This window comes from Syzygium oleosum, unplaced genomic scaffold (assembly GCF_021117445.2).
Source record: "Syzygium oleosum isolate NSW1041296 unplaced genomic scaffold, Sole_v2.1 Sole_v2.04, whole genome shotgun sequence".
Classification (NCBI taxonomy): Eukaryota; Viridiplantae; Streptophyta; class Magnoliopsida; order Myrtales; family Myrtaceae; genus Syzygium; species Syzygium oleosum.
The window spans coordinates 5,743,783-5,753,825 of NW_026607488.1; the positions used below are offsets into that span (position 1 = coordinate 5,743,783).

The 10,043-nt window shown below is 39.9% G+C and overlaps 1 protein-coding gene across 1 annotated transcript; it reads right to left on the reverse strand.

Moving 5' to 3' along the window:
* Window positions 1-4,191: 4,191 nt before the first annotated feature.
* Window positions 4,192-6,726, reverse strand: LOC115674401 (probable indole-3-pyruvate monooxygenase YUCCA4). Its single transcript, XM_030596787.2, has 4 exons — window positions 5,821-6,726; window positions 5,318-5,566; window positions 5,079-5,201; window positions 4,192-4,518 (listed from the first exon to the last, which is right to left on the reverse strand). Exons 1-4 carry the CDS (start codon window positions 6,457-6,459, stop codon window positions 4,288-4,290), a joined length of 1,242 nt encoding a protein of 413 aa, XP_030452647.1. The 5' UTR covers window positions 6,460-6,726; the 3' UTR covers window positions 4,192-4,287.
* Between the last annotated feature and the right edge of the window lie 3,317 nt (window positions 6,727-10,043).

Here is a 10,043-nt window from a genome sequence, read left to right on the forward strand (position 1 = left end):
ACGTGGCAATTTTTAATTATTTTTTTTCTAATTTTTTAATCTTTTTTTCTGCTTTCTTCCCTCTGGCCGGTCCGGCGATTGGCGGCCGGCCAGAGGGGAGGACCTTGCCGGCCTCTGGCGAAGCTCGCCCCGCCGGCCACCGGCGAGGGTGAGCCTCGCCGACCCTTGGCCGGGCGAGGCGAGGTCGGCCTCGCCTCGCCGTCGCAACCTTGGCGAGGCTCGACCTCGCCTCGCCGTCGCCCGGGTCGCGACAGGCGAGGTCGAGCCTCGTCAAGGTCGCGACGGCGAGGCGAGGCCTACCTCGCCTCGCCCAGCAGAGGCGAGGTCGAGCCTCGCCATGCTGTCGCGACCCAGGCGACGGCGAGGCGAGGCCGGCGAGGCTCGCCCTCACCGGTGGCCAGCGGGGCGAGCTTCGCCAGAGGCCGGCAAGGTCGACCTCGCCGGCCCTCCCCTCTGGCCGGCCGCCGGACCTGCCAGAGGGAAGAAAGCAGAAAAAAAAAGATTAAAAAATTGGAAACAAATAATTAAAAATTGCCACGTCAGCGTTGACCGGACGGCCGGCACCGGCCAGCGGCCACGTCAGCGCCGGCTGGCCAAAATTGATCGAAAGGACTCAATTGGCAAGAATTTAAAAGGTTTAGGACTGAATTGGCAAACTTAAAAGGTTTATGACTGAATTGGCCGCCGTACAATAGGTTTATGACTTTTTTGGCAATTTTCCCTCAAGTCGGAGTTCAAGTTTAGAGTGAAATTTTCCCCCCCTTTTTTTTTCTCTTCAAATCGAGTCGAGTGGACTTGAGCTCGAACCTAGAAATCAAATAAGAGCTTAAAATAAATCTAGTTCATCGAAAGCTCGAATCGTACATTAAACCTTGCAATCCTGGAGTTGAGTATTGAGCAGTAATATCTGTCGACCGGACTCAATTGCAAGTACCCATAGCCCCCCCTGACGAGGCAAATTTTATGTGGCATGGGCCAATAATAAGACTGCCCCACCTCAATTATATAGTTTTTAGGGCGTAAATGATAACTATTCCGTTTCCTTATTTTTATGTTTTTCTGTTCAAAAAAAAAATTGAAACAGAAAACCGTTTAGCAATGCAACTTCATTTTTTTTATTTTATTTCTAGGATAAATTTTTAACCAAGAAATAGGTTTAGAAGAGAAAAGAAAAGTGTGTATATATATAACAGAAATTTAAGAATAACATATCAAACGAATTTCTATCCCAGAAACATAAATTTTATGTCGTTATCAAATGCTACTTTTTGCTCAGAAACTCGTCCAAGAAAGAAAATGGTTTTCATTTGCGCTCTTAGGATATCTATATTTTATATTTAGTTCTTTTCATATACATGGCAATTACAAATAATATGTTCGAATATGGATTATCTATGAATATTCTATATATTAAGCTAGGTAACCGAGACGGTAATTAAGTATAAAATTATTGAAATATAAATTATCAACAAAAGCTTGAACTAGATACTAAGCACTTTCGAATTGTGAAGTTGAGTCTCGAGTAGAGTAATTTTTGTGGACTCGACTCGATCGCTAGTATCTGTAGCTCCACCTCGAGTTATAACAATCTTCTTTCGACATCAACATAGGAGCCTTCCATATTCTCCAGAAGAATCACTGCATTAAGAATAATGGTTGGCATACTTTCATATAAGTCGTGGGTGCACCTTCAAGAGAGTCGAGTTATGGACTAACCCGTCTCCATATTTAGGATCTGTACATTTTGCCTGTGAATGAAAGTCGGAAGCTACTTGTTTTTTTCACTTTTTCGTTAAAATTCAAAATAAAAAGTAGGATCAACATATAAGCAAATGTACATGTGAATACAAAACAATCACTAGCTGGTCCAAAAAATTTAGTGCAAGCATACGAAGCTGCAATGAACTTTCCATGAGCATCGGCTTTACCCAGGAGCTCAAAACCTTGAACTTGCAGTGCCCGGGTAAAGGTGGGTGTTCTTCAAGATTCCGTTCCTGAAAACGAAATATGACGTCGCCCCAGAGAGAAATATAAGCCAGGGAGAGAAAAAAGAAATGCACGGAAAAATCATTGTCCAAGGATTGTTCTGAGGTACGTTCGCTCTGGTCACATCGAGTTGCAGGCAGACCGAGGCCACGTCAATCGTGGGTTATCATGTGAAAAATGAATTATTTTATTTTACGATTTCATTCAAGAAAAGAATTAAATGAGGCTGCAAGAAATGCGAGTCAAGATTACCAGGGTGGTGGGCGGCAAATCTTGGAGCCATTTGACTTGGGATTCGATGCACGTAATCTCGCTGGGAGGAGCTCATTTGATGAGGGCTCTGATTGAAAGGTGACAGCACAAGAAGCAAAGAGATATTGATTGCCAGAGACTGTGATTTCGTCAAGGCGAGTGTGGAAGTAAACAGTATAAAATGAAGAAAAAATGTCTGGTTCGATTCGATTCTGAGAAAGGATTTTGTTATCCAGTAGGTGCTTGCCAATGAAATAGTGGGATGATGTATATACATATGGTTGTATTTCGATTCATACGGCTAGTCAGCAAGATATTTTCGAGTCTTGAATTTTAAAACGGAACGGAAGATGCGGGTTCGGTTGTTTATATTCTTCTGTAAACCGATACCGGGCACTTTTTTTCCTTGGTTTGTAAAAATGAGATGGTGTATGAGCCCGCTTTTCGCTTGCCTCGACTCGTCCGTGCCTTCTAATTCGCGGGCTTTCTTTTGTCGTTCTAAGGATCTTCTGTTAAATAGAATGTTCATAATGGACGATTGTCCTTAGTTTGAGCCTAGTTTGATTTCCATATTTTTAACTTTCAAGGAACTAAATTATAGAGGATAAAAGATAAACGAAGATTTGAGTATAGTCATACATGATCTGGTTTTCTTCTCCTTGATTTCCTATTTTTAAAAGTTTTGGGATTTTGTTTATGCAATATTGTTGCTTGGTACCACCCGCCTGGGTGGCGCTGCTGGAGCGCGCACTCTTCCTCTCGCAAAAGGTTGAGTGTTCGAATCCCGGATGCCGCAGGGTGACTTAACCGGTGCACGTGTGTGGTGACTAGCACGTGTCGCCCCCAGGGTTTACCTCCCGGCTGTCGGTCGTGCGGGGGTTCCTGGGTCATCAAAAAAAAAATATATATTGTTGCTTGGTAAAAGGAGAACCATTTGAGAGGTTTCAATATATAATATAGCCTTGTTTAATTAAATCTCTTAAATTTTCTTCACGTCCAACTTTTAAAAGAGAGCTGTCCCAATTTTAAGACCGCCAGATCGATCATAGTAACATCATTAGAAATTTATGTTATGGTGTGGATACAAGGAAAATGAGAGGTGAGTGCGAAAAATGTGGTTAAATTCAAACTTGGCAAACTAAAAATGTTGTTGTTTTCATTTTCCACACTTACGTACATTTCCCCCTCTCCATGTTTCTAAATGGCGGCAACAGGGCGAAGAGGCGAGGAGTTAAAGATTGGACATGCTAATGGTGAGCACAGTTTTAGGGTATAACTAGATATTGGAGAACTGGATCCGTGGGAACCATTCTTATTTCAGGTTCTAGGGTATGCATTGTAGGTTCTAAATTCCAAAAATTGATTCCGACGGATAAATTCTAAGTGGAACCTGAAACGAGTTTTTGTGTTTTTCTTGTTTTATGTCTTCACGGAATCCTGCAGTATTTCACGGCATCCAATAATGAGTGTGTAATTTGGAGATATTAGTATGAGTTCCCATTTCCGATCATATCCATAACTGAAACTTTTACTTTGTTAATATTTTATATATTTTGTGTGTTTAAATATAAATTGATCAGTGAATTGTAACAGCAAATGGCGATCATTAGAGGTAATACTTCACTGTAATCGTTCAATTAATAATATAAGTGAAATTTGTGTAAACTTTAAAATTAACTTTGAAACCTGTGACTAGGTTCTAGATTCTAGAGAATGGAAAATAGATTCCAGGTTTAGAAAAATTGGGAATCTATTCCGACTCTGGTACCACTAGCCCCTAGGACATGCTGCAGCGTAGGGTTGACCGGGCAGCTCTTCTAGCTGATGGTTTGTTCAACTTGAAAACTCGTAGTCGCTCAAAGGAGATACAAAGTTGGAACCAGCAAAGCAAAATTGTTAGCATTTACAGAGAGAGAGAGCGAACCAAGTACAGAAGGTAAAACACAAGGTGTGAAAAGAGAAAATTCAAAGTACCACACAGCCTACTCTATCACTTAGAACCCCACAACCCCATCAATGATTTTTTGGAATTCTCTTCTGACAAGGTTTTTATGTTGCTTGTGACTTTTCTAAGTGGGATGAGATGGGAATCACTGATATTTCTGATAAATCATTTATTGCCCTCCATTGATCTGCAATGTCTTTGGCAATCTTAATGGCGTCGCTGGCCGTCCCAAGGAGGCCTCTCCTTGTGAATCCAACTGTGTACAGTCCATTCTCTCCTTTCCACCCATCAGGAAATGGGGTTTTGGGCATGCCCTCTTTGGTGAAAAACTCACTCTGCATCACAAACCCTAGAACATGTCATCATCAACTTGAAGATAGCATTCTAGAGAGATCTTTTATGCTCGTTGGTTCTAGTAGTAGATTATTGTCATGGCAGATCAATGCTCAAAACAAGAAGCATGCCCCTTTTCCATGAGGAAAATTTTGTAATAAGGACAAAATGATCACAACAAAACCAAATCCCAGTTTCGTACATAAGTGGAAAAGGGCAAAAGGAACAATATCAAGGCCATGCTTTTGCAATCTGCACCCTCCAAGGATACTAACATGTCACGATAGTTACAAATCATGAATGCGCATAGCATGTATACGTCGTCCTTAGAAATGCAAATTCAAAGAAATATGCTGAACAGCCCCCAACAGGCCCCTACTAATTTTTTTTTTATTCTATTCTTGCACGGAAAATGAAAGAATAGTTTTGGAGTGTTTCTTCACACTTTGCATGTGTCCAAAGATAGAAAGGGATAGATGATATACTATGAGACAGGACTAAAGCTAAAATATAGAATCTCACAGATTTAAATTAAGTAGAATGTTTACTGATAAAAGCTTACCTTGAGCCAGCAAGGAACAGTGCTCCTAAACCCTGTTGCTAATATTATGGAATCAAACTCCTTTTCTTGTCCATCCATGAATTTAGCTCCAGTTTTTGTGATCTCTTTAACACTTGCCACCACCTGAAACATAAAAGCCTAAGAAAACTTAGCATATGCTGATGTCAGTAAATATGGGCGCAGGACAAATGTGGGGGAAGCCAAACGAGGAGTTTCTGTTTGAAGTGCCTTATAATGACCTTGATGTTGCCGGATTTTATATGCGAAAGAGCACCGACATCGAGCACAGGGGTTTTTCCGGTGATGTTTTTGAGCTCGATTGGGCCAGTTTTGGGCCGCCGGAGACCTAAATGGTCAGTGTTGCCTAAGACAAGATTAGCCATCACAAGGAGGAGCTTGTCAACCATTCTAAGGGGAAGCCATTTGAGCAGTGACATTGCTATTCCAAACGTTGAGAAGCCAAACATTTCTCTAGGGAGAACATGTACCTGTTGACATCACAAAAGCAAACTTGTCATGGCATTTAAAAAAAGACTGACAAATCTATGCTAATCCTTTTTATCCTCAAATATTATAATTAATTTAAAAGAGGGCATATCTGAATTCTAAACTTCAATACTCTAAGTTGCCAGAACTTTTAATAATCAATAATTGGATGACCAAAAAATGATTGGAAAATGATTTCATGGAAGAAAAAGAACAACAGAGCAAAGAGGCAGAGAGAGAGAAAAGCTGAACTCACCGTGTTTCTAACAACCATATAAGGAGTTGCATTATGCCTACAAAGGTCCAAGCTAACTTCCATCCCAGAATTGCCACAACCCACAACCAAAACCCTCTGGTTTCTGAAATCTGAACCAGACTTGTACTCACTAGAATGAACCACCAAACCATTGAACTTGTCCAGTCCAACAATCTCTGGATCAAAAGGCTCTGCATTTTCTCCTGTGGCAACAATGAGCCACCTAGAAATGTACTGAAACTCCTGAGTTTGAACCCTCCAGAACCCACGAATAGGGTCAAACTCAGCTTTTGCGACATTCTGAATGAAGTTTGGCCTTATTGAGAAGTGCGAAGCATAGGCCTCCATGTATGAGATGAACTGGTGCTTGGTTGGGTACTTGGGGAAATGTTCGGGAAAGCCCAGGAGTGGTAACTCGCAGTACCGCTTAGGCAAATGCAATTTGAGGCGATCATAGGTTCTGTGTTGCCATAAAGAAGCTATGCAATCGCTCTTTTCAAGAATCAGTGAAGGAACACCATGTTCAGATAGGCAAGCTGAAGCTGCTAAACCGGATGGCCCCGCACCTACTATGATAGGCCCGTGAACGAACACAAACGTCGTTTGAGGGTCTCGTTCTCGATCTTTACAAGAACCCATGATGTCAAAATATGAGAAAAGAGAAGATGGGTGGTTCGAAAATGTATTCGAGGAGCAGAACAATGAGAGCTTTTCTTGTGCTCTGTTTTCACTTCCCCTGTTTCTTCATTCTGAAATGCTCTGTTTGTGGGTTCTGTTTCCCATTTACTTCGGATGGTCTCATGTTTGGACTTAGGCTAGTGTCGAAAAGAGAAGGCTAATGCATGGAAGCAGAATGGGGCATGTGATGATGAAACAGAGGAGTGGAGAGAGAGAGAGAGAGAGAGAGAGAGATGAAGGTGAAGGAGGAATTTCTGTTTCTTCTAAGCTAGGCTTCATGAGACAGTGGCGGGCAATGGTCGAGAGGAGCTTTAAATAAGTACATCCATGCACGGATTTAAATAAAATTTGAGTTTTATCCTACCGGTATAGAGTAGATATATAGATGTGGGTACATGCATGCATTAGACACGTGGATAATGCATCTAATCTTCTGTTGAGTTACAAAATTTTATAGAGCCGATTGAATTAGCACACTTAGAGAAAATTGAAGAGAAGAGATGTAGGTGTTTTCGATGATTCTTGGAAGGAAGAATTTCAACTCTATTTAGAATTCATGTACAGAAATGATACATGAACTAAAAATTAAATAGATTCAAGAATCCGGAAAATATACATGAATTAAATAGATACAAGAACCCAAGAGATACATGAACTCGAGAGATACGTGAATTAAGTAGATATACGAATCTAAGAGATACCTGAACTTGAGAGATGCATAAATTCAGCAGATACATGAATACAAGAGATACATGAAGTGAATAGACGTATTTCATTTTTTGCTCACATTCGTTGATCCATTAACCCACCATAAATATAATAAAGATTACCTATAATCTTTTATAAACTACCTGAGATTTTCTGTCTCTCACCTATCTGAAAGCTATCCATTTTCTATTTTTATTTCTTCTCCAAAATCCTCAGTCTCAATGTTCAGTTGACTCTATTCCTGAAAGAATTTTGTCTTTAGATGATCCCAAGAGACACGAAATCATGGAGCAAGATATCAAACGAAATGAAATGAGACTGAAGATATCACAGGGCAAAATACTAGATTAGATAATTTCGCTTTTGAACTACTGCTACTTGAATGTTAAATCTAGATCGTAAGGATAGAGGATAGGGAGAACTAACCCTGATGGAACGTCAGTTAACTAGATCAACTACTTATTTTGTCAAAGTTTGAATAGATAAAGTAGTTAGAGAAATGGTACAACACACACCCATGTTTGTCCAATCTCACTTTTGGGGAGTTTGACTGGGTTTGATATCTAGAGTTAGGCATTTTGATTCTCTCGTGGCCATCGTCTCGAAATCAAATTACTTACAAATTTCTCGATACTTTTAGGATAAGATGACCGGACATGTCTTATGATACAGTGAATACTTACTGATAATCGTCGTTCATCTTTAAAAGTTATTTATAAGATGACGTGATAAATTTTGTTATGGCTATGGACAACGATTCGTAGATTTTTCTCTCGATGCTTCGATACGAAAATGGAAAAAATATTGTTTTTCTTATATATATTTTAAGTAAGATTAACCAGGAGTTGAGGGTGGTTGTGAAATTGCGGCGTCAACGATCAATCATAATGGGACAATAATCACCTCACTGACGGTTTAATAAATATGCACAATGAAGGGACAACACTCGTAGATTTGTTAGTGGGGAGAGGTGCCAGTCGATCACTTGCACTATAAATAAAAAAAGAACCCCATAAGATCACCGAAATCAATTAAAATATGCGAAGTCTCCACCGGCCTAATCTTTGGAGAGAGAGAGAGAGAGAGAGAGAGATGTTGGATATTGCTAATGATTTTTAGCATTTTGAGTGAGAGGATTAGGAGAGTAAAACTGAGGTGCTTAGTCAATAAAGATAGAATCACTACAAATTATGACGCCTGGATATACCAAAAACCTAGTGGAGAGAGGGAGGGAGGGAGGGAGGGAGGGAGGCTAGGGTTTAGGATCTGTGAGGGATTATATATATGTCTGCAGATGGGGGGAATGTAGGGTGGGATGCAATGCAAATGTAATGATATTTTGTCCACTACCAAATTTCTTTTCTTGAATTGCTTTGGTGCTTTTCTAATAATTATTTTCTCTTGGACTTTTGGACTTTTGCAGGACTTTGTGGTGGGTCATATGAAGATCTGCTTGGAGTTCCATCTAATTTGGAAATGATGAGGGCTTGTGGAGCAGAGGGAGGGAGCACATAGCTTTTGGAATTACACGGGTCACTTATATGAACATTTATATAAATAGTTATTTGATTCTCAAAAGATTTAATTACATATCAAGGATGCAGTGGCTTGTATTAAAAAAGAAGTCACTATCTATGTACCAATGGTTATCCATTTTACCTTTCGGTTAAGACCAATTATATATGATTCAATATATCTGGTTCATATTTGGTGAAATCTTTCGAACGTCATGTTTTATTCGTTCCTTTACACTAATTGGGCGTGGGGAGGGCGTTGAGGGGTCAATCTCCATACCTCATGGTTGGTGAGGGCATTCACCGTCACTAATTGGATTTTATTCTTGTGTCATGGTTGCAGTTTGGTGAAATTCTTGAAGTCCATCTTTCAATTAAGGAGATTATATACCTTGAATCAAGAGATTAATGAAGAATTACTCGGGTCTGGCCAAGCTTCTCTTATGTCCAAATTGATCTTGACTTTTGCATCCCAATTTGAGTCCATCTTTCAATTAAGAAGGGGTTATGTACCTCGAATCGAGAGATTAACGATGTATTACATTCTAGAAGGGGCCTCTAGGAGTTAGTCCGACGAGCACTCTAACCATAGAGCTCTATCTTTTCAAGATAACATTGAATATCGGAAATTTTTTTGAAGTCTCTCCAACATTCAACACGTGGGCATCGGAGTCCATAAGTAATCAAATTGTCACACACATCACTAGTCCAACGGTGGTTACGGAATTCGTTATGACATATCAATATACCCCGTTGGTCCAACTCTCCTTTATTTGAGCATAAAAAAAACCCTTTTGTCTTGTTCCTGTTGGTACAAGAAAATGAACTGTGCAACATAGGTAAAAAGGTCTGGGCAAGCTATGGAATGGAAGAAAGTTGACAAAGCAATGATGCTCCTTGAGCGCATGCAATGAAAAGCAATAAGCAATCCTATGACTATACATATATAAGTAATTTACATTATTCCAAAAGATAAAATAAATAAATAAAAAGACATACTACACCACCCATATTATTCCATAGAGTGGCTCCTTTGAATAAAGTGGTCTATACATAGGTTGCCCGTGAAGGATTTGGAAGATGAACAATGATGATTAAAACACATGCAAAGATGAGTTGCGGAAAAGCCGCCCATAGATAGAGGATTTATAGATGGTTAGGACATTATTTTAATCCTTGTTACGGGTTTACCGACGTCGGTTTAATCTTAATATAATGGGTTAACCGTTGACTAAGGTGAAGAAAATAGTGATCATCCATCTTGTAGGTACTCGAATTTCATCTTAGAGCAAAGAAGATGCACTATTGAAAAAAGTTGGAAGG

Excerpts from the sequence above, each read along its gene's own strand:
- LOC115674401 (XM_030596787.2), bottom strand. The coding sequence starts at position 6,459 with ATGGGTTCTTGTAAAGATCGAGAACGAGACCCTCAAACGACGTTTGTG. Across the intron at positions 5,567-5,820 it reads ATATGGTTGTTAGAAACACG|GTACATGTTCTCCCTAGAGA; the intron begins GTGAGTTCAGCT and ends TGATGTCAACAG. Across the intron at positions 5,202-5,317 it reads TAAAATCCGGCAACATCAAG|GTGGTGGCAAGTGTTAAAGA; the intron begins GTCATTATAAGG and ends TTTATGTTTCAG.